The sequence below is a fragment of the Caretta caretta genome, chromosome 9 (genome assembly GCF_965140235.1).
Source record: "Caretta caretta isolate rCarCar2 chromosome 9, rCarCar1.hap1, whole genome shotgun sequence".
NCBI classification, from domain to species: Eukaryota; Metazoa; Chordata; order Testudines; family Cheloniidae; genus Caretta; species Caretta caretta.
In genome coordinates this window covers 77,114,543-77,133,322 of record NC_134214.1, presented here as the reverse complement: position 1 = coordinate 77,133,322, position 18,780 = coordinate 77,114,543, and the positions used below count along the sequence as shown (strand labels likewise).

Sequence of the window (18,780 nt, the reverse complement as noted above, 5' to 3'; positions counted from 1 at the left end):
TCAGTCCAGACCTCTCACCCTGCAGCATATGTTATGGAGGAGATGTAGGGGAAAAGGCACTAAATAAACACAGCAGTCCTATGTACAGGCCAATGGAAAAATTACATAATTATCCTGAGTGGTCATTAAGTTTCCAGTATCAAAGAGCTTTTTAATCTCTCTGTTAGCTGTGACTACTTTCCACAAGTTAGGCTTCACTCTATTTTTCTCCCTAAGTATTTAATGATGTATCATTAACTGTATGTAGATGGAAGAGGAGGAAGCTAGATTATTATGAAAGTCTGTGTAATGTCCGTGCTCCACAGGAAGTGCACTAAAAGATCAAAGTACCTACCCCAAATGCTTTCTTTGGAAATTGTGACACGTCAGAAGTCTACACTTGGCTGGGGACATGCTAGTACAAAGAACATATTTAGCACAGATTCTGCGTCAAGTTGATGTTCCATATTGCAAGTGAAGCGTACCTTCTCTCTGCCTAGAGCAAAGACGACCTGTAAATCCAACTGCTTTGGAGGATTCTTTAGAAAGGAGTGCTTCTTTGTCAAGAAAGGGTCTGAACTTTTGTAACTTGCAAATTCTTAAAATATGGCAAACTTTCGCAGAGGTAAACAGTGATTTTCTCAGTCCATGTCTCTCTGCCTGTTAAAATGGATTGTATCTATTTGCATCCACATTGGCTCCATCTTCATCTCTCAAGAAATACCCCTGGTGGACTTGTCAAGATACAAATGCTATTTTGAAGCAGTGTAAAGCAAACAGTAAAAATGTACATTTTCAATTTTTTTTTTTAATTCCCAAATGTTTGGTATAGTAAGCAATAGCCTCTCTCTTGCAACAGACCAGTGGCTATTTCCATATTTAGTTATATCCAACCAATATTTTGAAGATAATTATTTTGAGTTTTTGTTTCAAAATTGATCTTTAAAGGAGATGACACGCCTGATATCACTCTCATGATAGCAAATGATCTGCAGCCAACCCTACCATTTCTTTTGAGACCCGACATGGATTCCTTCTCAAATTACAGCTATTTCCAAAATGACACAGACTACTATGAAGAGCAGTCTTTTTCTTTATTTGACATTCATATCCTGGTGCCTGTGACTATAATTTCCAGCATCTTGTTTTTCTTGGGTATTGCTGGGAATTTGCTAACACTATTAATTTTCAAAAGATACAAGGAAATGAGGACTACAGTTAACATGTATTTATCCAGCATGGCGTTGTCAGACATTCTGATTTTCCTTGGTCTGCCTTCTGATTTGTACAGGATTTGGAAATACAAACCATACATATTTGGGGACTTTCTCTGCAAATTTTTATTTTACCTCAGTGAAACCTGCACATACTGTACCATCTTGCACATCACCACTGTGAGTGTTGAGCGGTATTTTGCAATATGCTTTCCCTTGAAAGCCAAAACCACCATCACTAAATGCAGGGTGAAAAGGGTCATCCTTTCTTTATGGGCGTGGGCTCTCCTGACAGCCAGCCCAATTCTGTTCCTGTTTGGCGTGGAACACCGCAATGGAAGCCTGCCTGATGAAGCCAAGGAGTGCAATTACATAGAACACTCAGCCCGCACAGGGCTTTTAGAAACAATGACTTGGGTCTCAACCATGTATTTCTTCCTACCGGTGCTTTGCCTGACTCTGCTGTATGGACTCATCTGTGGAAAGCTTTGGCGAACCAGACACAAGCTGAGAGGACCTCAGGCCGCAAGCAGAGAAAAGTACCACAAACAGACAGTCAAAATGCTAGGTAAGGATCTGGCTTGAGACCAGGCTAAACATCTGCATTTATATAACACTAGGCCAGACAGAAATTAAAGGTAGAAAGGGGGAGGTGAGACAAAAAGAAAGGAAAGGCCCTTACAGATTTAAGGTTAGTACATTGTACTTCATTTAGTCATGTTCCTGGGTTTTACTGAGATACGGGGCCCCAATTTGAAGTGTGTGCAGGTTGGTCGTAGGAACAGTTGAGCTCATCGTTTGCTCTGGACTGATGCAAACTCAGAATAGCAGCAAAAAGAAACGTAGGATGTGGCTGAGACTTTTTTTTTATTATTTTTTTTAAGGCAAATCTGATCAACCTTGATTTGTGTGCGTCAAGAGGGGCCTGTGCTCAGCAGTCATGGTCTGACTGGTAGTTTTTCAAGCCAGCCACTCTCACGTCTCCCATGGAAAGTTTCATGTGTTTTAGCAATTAAACTTTGGGCCACAATGTGTCCAGGCCTAGTTAAACATTGGTTTTATTTCCACTTAAATCATGTTTAACATTTTAGTAGACTCATTACAGAACCCACTGGTCAGCATGTGGTGTGTTACCCTCTGTGGCTCAGGGACAGGGGCTAAGCATCTGAACCCACAGCAGCATTTACTACTTTAGTTCCGGCTGTAGTGACTCATTCTTGAAGCTCTGAAGGTCTCTGGTTCAATCCCCAGTCACAACAAGCAATTATCACGATTTGATAAAACAAAGGATTTATTTGGGTTAACAACATTTAATGCTTCACTGAGCCTGTTCATTCATCTCAGGTGAGCAAAATAGCCGCTGCTTGTTGCTGTCAGCAAAATTCAGTGGGTGCAGATACCAACTCTCTGTGCTCACAGTGGAGGCAAAAGCACTGATGGCCCTGGCCTCAGTCTGTTCACAGATCCTCTATCATCCCCCAGTAGCTGTGAATGGCTCCAAAATTGCCTCCTTTTCCAGAGTTCAAAGTGGAATCTTGCCTCTTTTCAGCTCCCCCACTTTCTGCAGGAAACACACAGGGAAATGCAGGACCATGGATCCATGCAGTAAAATGTACTAACTTCAGAGCTGTGCATTTTCCCCTTCCATCAACTGTTATTGTCCCCAACTTTTGTTTCCCATTATTATGGCTTCTAATAATTTCTGTCCTCTTTTTCAGTGTTTTCCTTCCCCGTCTTTCCCTCTCCCCACTTCTTCCTCTGCATCTTTTTTATTGTTCCATTCATCTCCCAGATTTCTTTCACTCCTCTTTTCCATCTCCTCACCATCCCCTTCTATTTGGGCCCACCCAGACACTTTGTTCCTCTTCTGATCCCACTCACTTCCCAACTGCCAACCCTGCCCCACTCCCCTGGTAAATATTTCACTGACAAGTGAGGCAGATTTCAGGATAACAATGTAACAGTAAGAAATAATGCTGAAGTACCGATGCTGCTGTAACCTAGCCTGGTTTTGTTCTTTTGTCACTGTACTACATACATTTAAAGGGTCTTTTACCTGAACACTGCAGCAGGCAAACAAATCCCCAATGCTTATATTTACCTGCCAACATGAAGCAAAAACGGCTGCACAAGTCAGGTGGTAGCATGTTACAGTACATGCCGTATTCAGCGTAGTCGTCTGAGGTCTCAGCCACAATATAGTTTAAAGAGACAGAACAAACAGTGCTTCAAAATTACTGTACTAAAATATATTCCCTTCCTTTTCAGCAGTAGTGGTCCTGGCCTTCGTGCTGTGCTGGCTACCATTCCACATCGGCCGAATCCTCTTTTCCCAGACCAAAACCATCCTGTATGACATCACTCAGTACTTCAATCTCATCGCCATGCTTCTCTTTTACCTTGGAGCATCTATAAACCCAATACTTTACAATGTCATGTCACAAAAATACAGAAAAGCAATGAGCAGAATCCTGAACTACAGTCAAGTCTGGCAATCCAGAAACTTGACAAGGAGTGAAAGGACTTCTCTTGAAGGTACAGAAGTCAGTTCTGTCATGTAAACAGTTCAGCACTGACTTAAATATAGTGTCCTGTACAGCTAGATTACAGCCGTCCACTGTGCTTGTGAACTGTGTGTTAATACCAAGCCATGACACGTGGGCATGTTGTGAGTGAAGGGGGGATTTTAATCTCTCAGGATGGAAAAAGTTTGCTGCTTCCATCTGTGTGCACAAAATTCTCCCTTAACCATTGTCACTCCTTCTGCTTCAGGGTGATGATGTCACTAGTATTTCCTGCAACGTTTATGAAGTTTTAGCAGTGTCAGGATCAAGTCAAAACTATATGCAGAAGCCAGTAGTGACTCAACACTCTGAGTGCCAATGGCTTCAATCAATTGCCTTGCAATGTATCTCTGTGCACTTCCAACAAGCCACAAAGTGGTCATCCGCCAGTGGATTTGTCCCAAGCCCTACAAGATCACAGCTTTTGTTTATGGTTGATACAGAATCTATTCAATACCCTCATTCAAGTTCTTAGTATTTGTTTGATGTATGAAAACTAAATCAAAACAGACCAGTGGATTGAATGAAACTACCTTTGTTCTCTTCAATATATTTAATAACTGGGAAAAACTTAAAGGGAAAGAAAATATGAAGCTGTTGTGATTGTGAAAGGTGCATGTCCATTACAAAGGCTGACAAAGGGAAGCAAGAAAGTAAGCTAAAGATTGGGGAAGGGGGGAGAGAGAGAAAGTTACTTGCTCAACTTCCACAAGAAGTTTGTGACAGATAGGGATGGAACCCAAGTCTCGCACCAGTTTCTTAACCTCAAGGCCATCCTCAAGTGGGGGCTAATGAAATTATACTGTTTGGACAGCCAAATTACTGCACTTGCATTAAAGGCAAAGGACTTTGATGGGTAGAGAGAGGATGGAGTCTATTTCAAGCATCATTTTCCCTGGTGGAAATCAGGGTTATGTCAAAACAATCAAGCAATCCTGCCTTTGTTGCTCTGTCACCATTTCACGAGAAGTTGTTTGTGTTGTTGTGACACAGAGCACAACCACCTACCAGGGAAAAACAGGCCGTGTCACTTCACACACCACGGGAATTGTGCTAGATCACATCGCTCAATGCCGCTTTCCTTTTCAAAATGTTGATTTCAATGAGACCATTTTCAATCAGCACTGTCAGTCATACATGCTTCTTGTCACCTGAATAACTAGAAATGGCGTTATGAAGACTAGTACACAGTGGTTCCAAAGGATGGTCTCCATTGGCTTATAGCAAACAGAACAGCATCCCCGAGTTCACTCATTTCATTAATAGATTGTAAGGTTTACTTTTTGTCCTTCATGCATGTCCTGTAACCTTGCATAGGAAAACGGGTGGAGGGCTAATTCTTTAAGGCTGTATTCTCCACTGGATGGAACACTGAAATCAAAGCAGTGGAAATTCCATTGCAATTGGGCCAAAAATAGTTTGAGGGAAAGGAAGTGAGGCAATCTGCTATAATCCAGTCTCCCTTCCTGGACATATCGTGGCTGGGCAGAGCCAGGGAACAGCTGATCTACACGATTTCAGTGAGTTTCCTTTAGATGATTCCCTGGAGTAAACAAACCGATTGGAATTAACTACTGGAGTCCCGCTCTTTCCACTGCACTGGAAGAAGGGAGGGGAACAAATGGCAGCACAATCCCTACTAGAGCAATAGAGGAGGGCATGGTGAGCAGCACAGAAGGACTGGTCGTTGCCTATGGAACTTGCGAAATCTGTGCTGTGGGAGAACTACATCCCCTCCACAAACCTCCTCCCACATGGAAATAGCACCTTTGGAAGCACACAAGTTTCATCTTGGAACTTCCTGAGCACCTCTCTCATCTGTAGGTTTAAGATGAGATAGCCTCACTAATGCTATAAAGCAACCTAATTCCGTGTTGCTGTTTCCTTCATCCTAAACTACATACTACATGGATGGCAGGATTGTCCCAGAAGGAAGTTATTTTCTTCTTCACAAACACACAAATACATATAATCAAATTTGAAAATTTGTATTTTTATTGGCTGTATTAAATATATTATCTATTTCATAGTTACAATTTAGTAATACAATGCAGCTTTAACATAAGTTTGAAATATCTCAAAATTACAATGCAAGAAAAATGAAGACACCTAATCTGTTAATGCCACTAGGGTACATCAATCTGGAATGTATAACCGTCAATATAAAATCTACATTACACTATACTTTCCAGTATATTTCCTGGAAATATGAACATTTTGTGGCAATTCAGAAGCATTTTATTTTAATTTTCTAGGAAATCATGATTTCGGTTAATATTTATTCTGAAAGCCTACTTTATTATTTTAAAAATATATCAGAAATGCTATTGCCAAATAAATCACTAAATGATGTGCTCTGTTTGTCTAAGAGTTAAAGAAAAAAATCCCTTGGCAAAAGAAATTTGCTGAAGGCAGTCTATTGTTTTCTAAAAGTAAAATGTGAAAGGAAATGAAGGCATATTTGTAAACTTCGGCAAACTAAAGACACTAATATCTGTATAAAACTCTTTCCAACACTGAAGAGAGACTTCCATGATATAAATGATTAAGTTAAAGTTCTGCTAGAAGTAGAACAATACATTCAGACATACATTTTCCAGGATTTTTTTAATCAAAATAAATAGAGTACAAAATGAAGAGTACGTTTTCGAAAAGGTTAATTTCAGATTGCACCATAGACCTACTTTTAAGAATATTAACTGATACTATGTCATAATTTAGGATTTCCACATTTGAAATGCAACACAATGCCTCAAACTAACTTATTAACAGCCATAGGAGAAACATCCTTAAGCTGTTTTATTCTTTGAAAGAATTAGCTTGTACCCAACAGTACTATCCCACATGCAAGTGCACTGCCCCGACGTACATGAAATGTAGCTGTAGCATTTGCAAAGTATGTTCAATCTGTAACATTCTATGGCATGTTCTTTTAATGCCAAAATTATTAAGACGACCCATTCTGAAACAAATGTCTAAATTTGTGGCTTCCAGCTTGCAAAACAGCTGATGTAAAGAAAATAGCTGTCAGACTTCTCTTCAGATACCTAAAGAATATGTTTGACAAGGAACAGTCGTATGTAGTGCACAGTAACCACCAAAAATATTCCTCAAAACAGTGTCAAGACATGCATGACAAGTTTCATAGCAAACTGAAAATTCTCATCACCACCACAATGGAATGTGAACTGCCACCACTGTGATAGCAATTAATTTAAAACATTGTATAAATGTTGCCTAAAAATATTTCATATATAGTTTGATAATTCAGATAAGGATAGAAGAGCATCCAAAAGCAGTCTGAACTTTTTTATTTTTAGGTTAAGAATAGTACAAAAACATTTGCTCAGTTTGAGCCAATAGTGAAACATTGACCATAAACGCACTCTCTCCCCTTAAAGACAAAATCTGTGCCTCCGCTGAAAATGCTGAAAAGATTTAATCAGACGCACAGGAAATTACTGTTCTCTCAGGCACTGAGAATGAAAATGTGGATTGGGCCAACAGTTGTTTACCAACTGCCGAAAGCATTTCATTCAGAAACATAAAGTACAAAAGAGGACCAATTTGCAATATTACATACAAATACATTCAGTCACTCTGTATGTACATTACATCCCTCTAGCATTTTTAATTACAATTCTCAAAATGCTGGCACCTCCTACTTTAACGCTTGAAATATTAATTCTTGAACCCCAAACATTAAAATAACTGTAAAGTAGTAATATCATATTTTGTTTTCCTTCTACAGTATATTAAACGTGGTTTGCTCTAGCAATGTTCTGCAGTACAGTACTGTTCTAAGCGCAAGCATTTTTGCTGCTGTATTTCATGTATACCAAACTATAACAATACTCGATTAAAAGTTGCTGATCCACTACCACTTGCTTAGTTGCACTTCAAAAGACTTTATATAATGCCTTTTCTCTAACTGGCAAAAGGGCCTATGCTTTGATAGTGAGAGACAGTGTGGTAAGGCAGTTTTTTGCTGTTTTATTAACAGCTAACCCTGATTACAGAGGAACCCAGGATTACCCCTTCTATGGCAGTTGTGTGTTCTTTATTTGGAAAGGTTCTGCCAACCCAGTCTCAATGTCAGTCAGCAGCAAAGATGGAAACGTGTGTATGTCTTATACAATCATTTCCAGCTAGGATGTTATTTAGAATTAACCAACATAAATACCCAGAGTAACTGTCATAAAAAGCTGAACAATGACTAGGCTTTAAACAATCTACTTGATTACAAAGTACTGAATAACAAAAGCAAACAAAATAGCAACCATTGCAAATCCCACAAGAAGAAGAAAAGCAAACTGCTCATCACTTAATGTCTTCTTAATCTTTGCAAATTTAGCTGTCGAATCAGTACACTGGGGAACCAACTCTTGTTTTTGAGATGAGAACACTGTACTGGGACTATAAGGTCCATACAGTTCTTGTAATCCAGTAGAATCTTGATACTGGCGTCCAGCACAGACTCTGAACCGATATTCACAGTTTGTCTGAAAGTTTGTGAAACGGAATGAAGTCTCTGATCCTTTGTATACCTACATAATAAAGAGAGCAAACAAATTGCTCATCTATTTCACTTTCCCAGTATCTAGCAATAGACACAATATTCAGTGCAACCAGAGCAGGCCTGCAAGGGTCTGGGAAGCCCTCCCCACGCATCCAATTTGAGGGCTTCAGAAATCAAAGAATCTCTGCTTTTATTTCTAAACTGTTTCCTAGCAAACAGTCTTTAAAATGTGAGAAAGAACTAGGAGTGAAAACTTGCCACTGATGTTCCCCTGAAGATGACAAATTATTTGCTGTCCCTGCAAGCCTGGCCTCTGAAAAAACTACCACCATAGGTTTGTGCCGACAGTGCGCTAGGACCATCCTAAACGAAGACAGCACCTGTCCCAGAGTTTACAATTTACAATGAAGTGCTGGGGATAGGTAGGGGGATAAAACATAGTTATCCCTCTCCCACATAAACATCAAATCCCCAACTGTTCTTCAACCTTGCCTCTACTATTTGACTCATTTCATTGTACAAGTGGGGTTTGGGAGGAGATTATGGCAGTGGCTTTACAAATCAGTGCTGACAGAGTGCTCCTACCTAAGGGATAGAGTATAAGAAAGCACAAAAGTTGTTTGCAGAAAAAGTGGAGAGACGGGTAAGGAGTGAGAGCCAGCCGGTTTATACTGGGATAAGGAGGGGGGGCCAGATTTGTGAAGGGCCTGTTAAGATTGGCACGTATGCTAAAGAATCTCATTAACCTTACCCCAAATAATGATGAGGCTGCTCCTGTGCATGGTGGTACACTCAGGTCGATAGGAGGTTCTTTATATGCGAGATGGAGCAGAAACAATTCTAGCTTTTTGAAAATTACCCTGTTCAAAACCTATTTGAGGTTTTCAGTGACATAAGGCATTCAACATGTACAATGGTGTCACTACTACTATCATAAAGCTTTGTGCATGACAGTGATACATGAAGATATGCATAAAAATTGGAAAGATCCTTTTGAGGCCGAGCTGCCCCAGTTGTAATCGTTAAAACTGTTCACAACAGTTTAATAGTTTGAGGAAGTTTGTTTAAAAATAAAATGGCAACACAGACTTTTCCAGGTTAAAAATCCATACTGAGGGAGGGAGGATGGTTTATAGAGCCTGGTTTTAGTAGTGGTCAAGAAAGTGTGCACAAGAGGGTTGGGCAAGTCTAAAAACCAAGAGTCTTGAGTTTGTCATTTCAGAATTGGTACTTACAAACCACTATGTTCACAACTGTGTAAACAGAGCTCGCCATGTTCCACCCCCTCCCTCTGGGAAAAAAACCCGTATCATTTCTGTCTAACCTCCTAGGTTAATACACTGCTTTGATTCTGTGCCTCTTATGGTCTCAGTAAAAATTTACAAATTAGAGTAAGGCATTCAAATTTATTACTTTGAGTGCATTCAATTTGAAGAAAGCTGGGCAAAGGCAGTATGTATTAGAACAATTTAAAATCTAATCAGCCTAAGGCCATGTCTACACTACTTCTTATGTCGGCAAAACTTGGGTGTGGATTTTTTCGCACCCCGAGCGTCCTGAGTGACCTACATTTCGCTGGCACAAGTGAGATGGGTTTATGAGGTCAGCATAGAGCAGCCACGTGAGCGATCTTACAGCAGCACATCTGCACTGATGTCCCTGCAAGCTCGCTAACGTAGACATGGCTTTAGTAACATTCAGAGACTTGATGTAAAAAAAAAAACAAATTCCTTACAATAATTTTTTTTAAAATAGCAAATGAAATTTTAAAGTTACCTGATCAACCTCTCTCCCACTGGCAAGTTGAAGAATGTAAACAATGGAATCTCCTTTCATTGACTGTAGAGGCTCCCATGTGATTTCACAGATGTTTTCTCTCACCTGATTTACTTTGGGTGCTGGGGAAGAAACAAAAAAAGAATCCACCCACGCGCTTTCAAATTTTTTGTTAGAAAAATTTTTTTCATGGTTAACCTGAAACCACTGTAATCCCTTTTTTACACGACTAAGGACATGGCTTTAGTAACCCAGCCACACCACTAATGAAGAAGTGATTCTCAATGGGGCTGTTAAACAGGCTCAGGACGGATATTCAGTTTTGTGGTACTATCTTAAAGTATCTTAGAAAGATTTAATATGGAAGCCCATTATGCTTTGTGTCAATTTTTCCACATACAACTTGCTTACAATTTGGTAGTGAACGTTTTTTTTGTTTTTTTTTAAACTGTTAGCCCCAAAACTGAGGCTGAAGTCAGGATTCTTTCCATTTTGCATATCTCAACAATGAAAGGTTTTGCAGGCCAAATTATGCTCTCAGACACTCTGCAACTCTCTTGCAAAACTTAAGGGGGATGCAAAGGTGCTTCTGAAAACATAATTTGGCTTGAACAATCTTTAATCATCGGTGATGTGCCAGATGAAACAAACGGTCTCTAGACCAGCATTTAAAAGTGTGACGTTACCTTGTGTTAGCAAAAATACTCCAACATACACATTTCAGAAGTCTAGTGTAGATCAGACAGTGTACTTTTCAGTGGTGTTAACATGTATTTGCTAATGCGTTAATAGGTGTGAAGTTATCCTAGGCATCATCTACATGGGAAAGTTGCACCTGTCTAACTTAGATCTTTTGTAAAACTGTTTTAAACTGCTGCAAACACCTGTGCAGACACACTTACTTTATTTTAAAATGGCTTCCTTTGGTTTACTTTCAACTGATTTTATATAATGTTTAACCTAAATCAAAATAAGCCTAATGTAAAATGAAATAATTGTCCACACAAGTTTGTGTCAGTTAAAAAAAAAATCACACCTTTAGTCACATTGCAACTCTCACATTAATATGGACAAAGCTTTGGGAAGAGGGTGAGTTTGTAGAACTAGCACTTTAAAAAACTTTACTGGCAAACTGATTGTATTAGTACCTTTGGGAATAGAGAACTATTCAATAACGTTCTTGCTTTTGAGTGATATCCAGTTAGGATGGACGCGAGTGCCTTGTAAACCTGAGTCATTGTAATTTACATACTTAGGAATTTCTAAGTAAGCAGCCTCTGAACCATTTAAACAAGTGGGTACCTAGTGTCTTTCAGGCAGAACTCAGGCAACTGCTTTACTTTCCAACTAAAAATGCATTCTCCTTTTCAAATGTACTCGATACCTCTTAAAAGTCACAAGAGTTAGTCAAAGCAATCTAGAGGCTATAGGTCCTCGTATCTTATGATTTGTTCCTATTTTTTTCACTAGGAGTATGTCTACACATAAAATGTGACAGGGGTACAGCTGTAGCGCTTCAGTGTAGACACTCACTACAGCAAGAGGAGGGGTTCTCATTGCTGGAATTAATCCACCTTCCCAAGAGATGGTAGCAAGGTTGACAGAAGCACTAGTACTGTCTACACCAGGGTTTAGGTTGGCATAGATAGTTTTTGCACCCCTGAGACAAACAGCTATGCCAATGTAAGTTTTCAGTGTAAACCAGCCCTAAATCAGATGACACTTACTTTTATGTGCAAAGTGGTTATAAGATTCTACTTTTCTAGAGTTTTGTTTATGTCAAATATTCTCTTCTCCTTTAGGTTATATTTCTGTAACCAGATCTGAGAAGGACTTCAAAATTGAGTGGATGGATTCTCAAACTAATGCCTGTCTAGTCAGAGAATTATTTAGTAATTACCTTCAAGTAACTAGGGAGGAACAGTGTGTAGGTCCTTGTATCTCCCAGTTGGGAGTGATATATGTCATACAAATCTTCATAATTGTATTCTTTCCTATAAGATAGGTAATATTCTGACTGTCAGACTGAGCTGCTTTTATGTGGCCCTTTAAAGTTCTCATTTAGAGTGAAGAATATTTGATGTGTTTATTTTCTCTTCTCACTTGCCAACAGGCCACTCTAACCTATATCAGCTGGCAATGGTCCCCAGGAGACTATATACCAGGAGAGAATTGGAGGAGCATGCCCTCAATGCCAGGGCTGGGAGAATAGTGGTGCAGGAGCTGGCCACACTGGTTTTATACCTGCAGAATGCTTCGTCCCAGTAGGGGAATTCTTAGCTGGCCAGATACAGTCACAGTATCCAGCCCATCTGTACTGCCTGTGTTTGACAAAGAGGCTAGATAGAGGAAAGAATCTGTTTTTAATATCAAATATAAGAAGGACCATATTGGGTGAGACAAAAGGTCCATATAGCCCAGTATCCTGTCTTCTGACAGAAGTGCTTCAGAGGGAATAAACAGAACAGGTATGCTACTGTTGATTTTTACACACTAGAACTCCTCCTCCTCTTAGAATGCTGTATGCTCACCTTTAAGAGATGCTGGTGGAGATTTGGTTGTAGTGAAAGCATAAACTTCAGAAAACTCCCCTTCTCCAGCATCATTGTATGCCTGGATTTTAAAATAGTATGTAGTGGATTCACTGAGTCGCTGCACCTTGTACGTATGACAAGGTCCACTATAAACAGTAACAAATCTAAAAAAAAAATATTTTTTTACAAATAAGTACACGTTAGAATTACACAAACTAATTTATGTTAATGTTTAACACTGAAAAGTGTGTGATGGGTGAAAGACGTTTGTAAAATTTTATTACAAAAATGGTGACTTTTACCTTGTTTGTTACACAAGTGTTAGACCAAAAAGACCTCTTTTATTGCAATAAACAGTTATGTGTATTAGTGTCATTCACAACAATAACACTGAGTTGTCAGCACCAGGGAGTGCCAATACCTTTTCCCCCCCACTCATTTTATGGGATCTATCATTAAATCTAGATTTGCACTAGGCTGGAACAGGAAGTTTGTTACACATGGTTAGTCATGCACTTTGTTTCCCAACCTCTCAAATTTTTAAGTTAGAGGAACTGAGAACTTCTGGGGGGTGGAGGGGGAAGGTTCATACGCTTTTATAATCTTAGGACAAAAAAGAATTGTTCACCCTATTTGTCGATTACACACACTAAACCTTTAATATTAGAGCAGATATTTTTTAAATACAGAAAACTGACAGTACACTTATAGGTTAATGCATTATGTTATTACAATGTAACAATTCATAACGTTCTTGAATGGGGTTCTCACACTGGTAGTGGGACCCCTCAGGGGGTCACGAGGTTATTACGTGTGTGTGGGGGGGTCACGCACTGTTGGCCTCCACCCAAACTTTGCTTTCCCTCCAGGCTTTATAATGGTGTTAAATATATTTTTAAAGTGTTTTTAATTTGGGGGGGGGGATGATGTCACTATATAGAGGCTTGCTATATGAAAGGGGTTACCAGTACAAAAGTTTGAGAACCACTGTTCTTGAATAAAGATGTGACGCAAATGCTAAGTATTAATTTCTCATGTCATACAATGAATCAGATACACCCAAATTAGCTTTTCCACTGGAAAATGAAACTGAATATCCGATTCCACCATAAGAGTTCTAAGGAAACATACAAATGCAATTTATACAGCACGTGGGCTTAACACTGACAGTCTTGATTATCTTTCCATTTTTTGTCATCCAGTAAACTATATCCACTAACAGAACTGAGGAAATGAATAGTTTTATGATATACATCCTAATAAGATTACCTGATTTCATACCCATTAACTTGATAAGATCACAGTGGACTACAAAACAGGCCATGAAGCTGTAAAACATTAGCAGGCTTCTGAATGTTCCAAATTGTAGAGTAATGATCTCACCTGCCAAACCTATCCTCCATCTGCAAGTTGAACTGTGTAGGATTGGTAATTAAAGCTCTACCAGGACCTTCACCCCATTTCAGTTTAAGACTCTGGTAGCTGAAGACCACACATTCAAGATGAGGCGGGTCAGGAGGTAGTGGTTTTGTTTTGGCTTTAATGGAATGATTGAAAGGACCAACTCCAAAGTTGTTTATGGCCTGTATTCTAATTCTTCAAGTGAGAGAGGAGGAAAAAAGGTTTGTTGTTAATTTACAACTACTAGGTTAAATAATATACTAAAATACACTATTTTACTGATTGTAAATTTCAATTACTGATGTACTAAAATAATCTTATACAAGCCCCTGATAATATTTTGCAATGAAGCAAAATGTCAATTGTCATCTGCAAAGAACCAAATACCACAAAAGTTATAAAGCTACAGTTAGAGATTTCAGAGTTGATTTTTGGAAAAAAAAAAGTTTAAGAGTTAAGATCTCTTTCAAGTTGAGGTAATATTTGGAATACAAGTGAGACAAATACCACAAGGTTTTCGGTGGGATTTTGCATAAAATAATGCTGAATAATGCATAAATAACATTGAGAAGTAGTGCAGAATGGAAGCACAGTTGCTGCTGTTCATGAAGGTAAAGCATGCAAGTTACAATATTTTTAAGAGTTCAGAGTTAAAGCAGGTTATGATGTAAGCTTAAAACAAAAAGAAGGAAATTTGCCTTAATTCACCCTATTTCAGTTCAGTTGGTAATTCTCCTTCCCTCTCTAGTAAAGCATCTAAAACTGTAAAACACAGGCACAACGTGATGACTAAGGACAGAATGATAGCCGTGACTATGATAGTCCCTCTCCTCCCCCATTTGAGTTTTACAGGTTAACCTACAGATGTGATATTTTAACCTTTATTAGCCTATTAATTTTTAAAATAGATTGAAGGGCAGTTACATATAGATGTGTATTTAACAAAACTAAAAAAAAAACAGAATTTACATTTACAATGTACAAAGTATACAGAATTTAATTTTATCCCTTCATATAGAATCATAGAAGTGTATGGCTGGAAGAGACCCCAAGAGATTCTCTAAGTCCAGCCCCTGAGACCATCCCTGACAGGTGTTTATCTAACCTCTTCTTAAAAGGTTTCAGAGTAACAGCCGTGTTAGTCTGTATTCGCAAAAAGAAAAGGAGTCCTTGTGGCACCTTGGAGACTAACCAATTTATCTGAGCATAAGCTTTCGTGAGCTATAGCTCACTTCATCGGATGCATACGGATGGTTAGTCTCTAAGGTGCCACAAGTACTCCTTTTCTTTCTGTTCTTAAAACGCTCCAATGACAAGAATTCCACAACCTCCTTTGGAAGCCTATTTCAGTACTTAACTATCCTTATAGTTAGAAAGTATTTCCCAAATATTAAACCTAAATCTCCCTTGCTGCAGATTAAGACCATTACTTCTTGTGCTACCTTCAGTAGGACATGGAGAACAATTGATCACTCCTATTTATAATAACCCTTAACATTTGAGGACTGTCATCGGGTGTCCCCCCCCAGTGCTAAGTAGAACAGAACAATTACCTCCTGTGTCTTACATATGGCACTCCTGTTAATGCATTCCAGAATATTAGCTTTTTTGCAATTGCATCACATTGTTGGCTCATACTCGGTTTGTGATCTGTTATAATCCCGATTTTTCTCAGCAGTGCTACTACCATAGCCACTTATTCCCTGTTTTGTAGGTGTGCATTTGATTTTTCCTTCCTAAGTGAAGCACTCTGCACCTGTGTTTACTGAATATCATCTTGCTGATTTCAGATCAGATCTTCAATTTGTCAAGGTCATTTTGAATTCTAATCTTGTCCTTAAACCCCTCCTGCTTGGTGTCACCAGCAAATTTAAAAAGCATACTCTCCACTCCATTATTCAAGTCATTAATGAAAATATTGAAAGGTATCGGACATAGGAGCGACCCGTTGGGACCCAACTAGATACACCCTCCCACTTTAACAGCAAACCATTGATAACTACTCTGAGTACAGTCTTTCAATTAGTTGTGCACCCACTTTATTGTAATTTCATCTAGGCCATTTCCCTAATTTGCTTATGAGAATGTCACATGGAAGTGTCTCAAAAGCCTACTAAAAATCAAGATACATCACGTCTGCTGTCGTCTCCCCCCGGCCCATCTACTAAGTTAGTAATCCTGTCAAAGAAGGAAATTAGTTTGGTTTGGCATGATTTATTCTTGAGATGTTGCTTGTCTTCTTTGATTGTGAGCTCTTTGTGGCAGAGATTTACTGCTTATATGTGGATATTTCTTAGCATTCCGTGGAAGCTTCTAGTAAAAACACAGATATTTTGTGACTAATAAAGCCACAGTTATGAAAGATCAGTTCCAGAATTCGAAGTGTTTGTTTTATTGTTAGGACAGAAGTCCATAATTATACAGGCAAAACAAAAAAGGAAACACCTTGGTTTTTAAGGTGTCCAACCTTTTCAGGCCAAGGTCCATGACCAGTGTTGTAGAAGCACCAACCATACTTCTTTCAGAGTAGCAGCCGGGTTAGTCTGTATTCGCAAAAAGAAAAGGAGGACTTGTGGCACCTTTATTTGAGCATAAGCTTTGGTGAGCTACAGCTCACTTCATCGGATGCAGCTTATGCTCAAATAAACTGGTTAGTCTCTAAGGTGCCACAAGTCCTCCTTTTCTTTTTACCATACTTCTGGCATTCTGGAAACACTACCAAGAATAGAAAAACTATATAGCCAATCAATGATATTTTGCACTATAATTGAAGTTGGACTTAAATATTTTAATATAGATTTTCAATGCATTCTACACCAAGAAGGAAAAACTAATTTATAAAAAAAATAAAACCAGCTAACTGAAACCACAAAGGGTTATTTAACGCACTTCAAGCCTGAAAGGAAGAATCTGAACTAGTGGTAGACTTTGGTGGACTTCACTGCAACCTCTATCGAAAGCTATCTGATATCCTATGGACAGCTCAGCGAAGCCTCTGCAGCTTGTCTCCTGGCAACCAAAAAAGTAAATGAAGGATACACAAGGAATGGGACAAAAAAGACGACAATATTGCGATACCTTTGTGAAGTCAGTGGTATGCCTTCACCTAGAATGCCCTGTTCAGCTCTATTATTTGTATTGTAGCACTTAGGATCCCCAGTTCTACACACCTACCTCAAAAAGACAGTAGAAATAAAGCTCAGGGAAGGGTGACGAAAAGATTATGGGCATGGAAAGACTTTCATATTAAGAGAACTTGAACAGACTGGTACTGTTTAGAAATGACAGACTGGACGTGACAGACGAACACACAAATAATAGTATAGAGAAATCACTCAGTTGCTCCTGTTCACTATTTCAGAACAGAAGAGGCAACAGATTTAAAGCTGATTTGAAGGAAATCCAAATTAGCTTTTAAAATTCACTGTTACCAAATATCATGAATCCTAAAATGCTTAGTCAGATTCAAAAGAGGGTTTTTTGTTTTTGAAGATGTTTTAGGGCACAAATCAAAACACTAAACTCATGGAGTTAGGAAGAAACTCCACCATCGGCAGGTAATTCCATAATTGTCCACCTTCCTCTGAAACCATTTGCTACTGACTGCTGTCAGGAGCCAAACAGGGCTAGATGGGGACTACTAGTTTGATCAAGGATCCATACTGTTTCTTTAATACCCAGAGTACAGTTTGCACTTGGTAGCATTCCAGATACCAGGAAATGTTAATGGCCAAATTAAATTAAAGTTCAATTAAAGCAATGTTACCATACTGCCCACTATCACAGCTCTGATATTTTTAAAAAGTTATTCAGCACTGTAAGGATTGGGAGGGGGTGGGGGGGAGGAAATCAGTAAACTGAAAAACGGACCACACTCAGTGTGAGAATTCAGCTCAGTCTTGCAACTGAATAAGGCAAAATGGCTGGGTTGTAGCAGTAAATAAGAATGTAGGCCAATCTCACTAGCTTCCAGTTCTCCAGGTGCAGGTAGTGGATCTTATGAGGAGGGGACTGCAATGGGCTGCCACTGCCTGCTTGAGGATGCCATGGCAACTGGGCACACAGGCCATCTTCACTGACTAGCTGATCATCACAGTGGCAATCAGACCAAAGATGGCTTTTTGCCCTCCCAGGAGCTTAAAGAGTTCTCAGGATCCATTTGACTGTAGCTGCAGCTGGTATGTAGGTAATAGAGATGAATGACAGAACAACTGGATGCAGTGTTGCTGTAGCCATGTCAGTCCCAGGATATGAGAGAGACAAGGGAGGTCATATGTTTTATTGGACCAACTTCTGTTGGCGAGAGACAAGCTTTCAAGCTACACAGAGCTCTTCAGGTCTGTGAAATGTACTAGCTTAACGAGTAATTCGTCTGCAATTCATGACGTGCTGGTGAGACCCATCGGTATATTCCTCACAAGTTCAAGATCCATCCCTGCAGACCGAAAGGGAAGACAGCACGCAGTACAAAAAATGTTGAAAGATGGCACCAAATGTGGATGGAAGCACAGGGATTGCTGGGATGCAAAGCGATGCATCTGCAGGACTCAGAATGCACTGCACTCCACACCCCCTTCCCACAAACCACAGCGCCAGAATGGGAAGAGGTGCTCTGTGAGATAGCTGCCCATAATGCACTGCTCCCAATGCTGCTGCAAATGTGGCCACGCCAGTGCGCTTGCAGCTGACAGGCAGCGCTTTCCCTGCTGCGGTCTCCGAGGGCTGGTTTAACTCTCAGCGCTCTACATCTGCAAGTGTAGCCATGCCCTAGGAGTGTCACAGCTAAACAGAAG

At 39.5% G+C, this 18,780-nt stretch overlaps 2 protein-coding genes across 5 annotated transcripts in view; one reads left to right on the top strand and one right to left on the bottom strand.

Moving 5' to 3' along the window:
- The first annotated feature begins 1,004 nt into the window (after positions 1 to 1,004).
- Positions 1,005 to 6,960, top strand: LOC125643213 (growth hormone secretagogue receptor type 1-like). Its single transcript, XM_048865504.2, has 3 exons — positions 1,005 to 1,761; positions 3,462 to 3,728; positions 6,752 to 6,960. Exons 1-3 carry the CDS (start codon positions 1,005 to 1,007, stop codon positions 6,958 to 6,960), a joined length of 1,233 nt encoding a protein of 410 aa, XP_048721461.2.
- The window catches only part of LOC125642363 (fibronectin type-III domain-containing protein 3A), an 87,422-nt gene continuing 74,371 nt past the window's right edge, over positions 5,730 to 18,780 (bottom strand). For all 4 annotated transcript variants that reach the window (XM_048863591.2, XM_048863590.2, XM_075132455.1 and 1 more), the window contains exons 23-26: positions 13,970 to 14,182; positions 12,584 to 12,750; positions 10,053 to 10,174; positions 5,730 to 8,304 (exon numbers count right to left, since the gene is read on the bottom strand). In XM_048863591.2, the coding sequence (XP_048719548.2) occupies positions 7,990 to 8,304; positions 10,053 to 10,174; positions 12,584 to 12,750; positions 13,970 to 14,182 (817 nt within the window). In that variant the 3' untranslated portion in view covers positions 5,730 to 7,989. The remainder of the gene's footprint in view (positions 8,305 to 10,052; positions 10,175 to 12,583; positions 12,751 to 13,969; positions 14,183 to 18,780) is intronic.

Coding starts and splice junctions, on each gene's coding strand:
- LOC125643213 (XM_048865504.2), top strand. CDS start 1,005: ATGGATTCCTTCTCAAATTACAGCTATTTCCAAAATGACACAGACTAC. Junction 1,762..3,461: donor ACAGACAGTCAAAATGCTAG/GTAAGGATCTGG, acceptor CTTCCTTTTCAG/CAGTAGTGGTCCTGGCCTTC. Junction 3,729..6,751: donor TGAAAGGACTTCTCTTGAAG/GTACAGAAGTCA, acceptor TGTGGCTTCCAG/CTTGCAAAACAGCTGATGTA.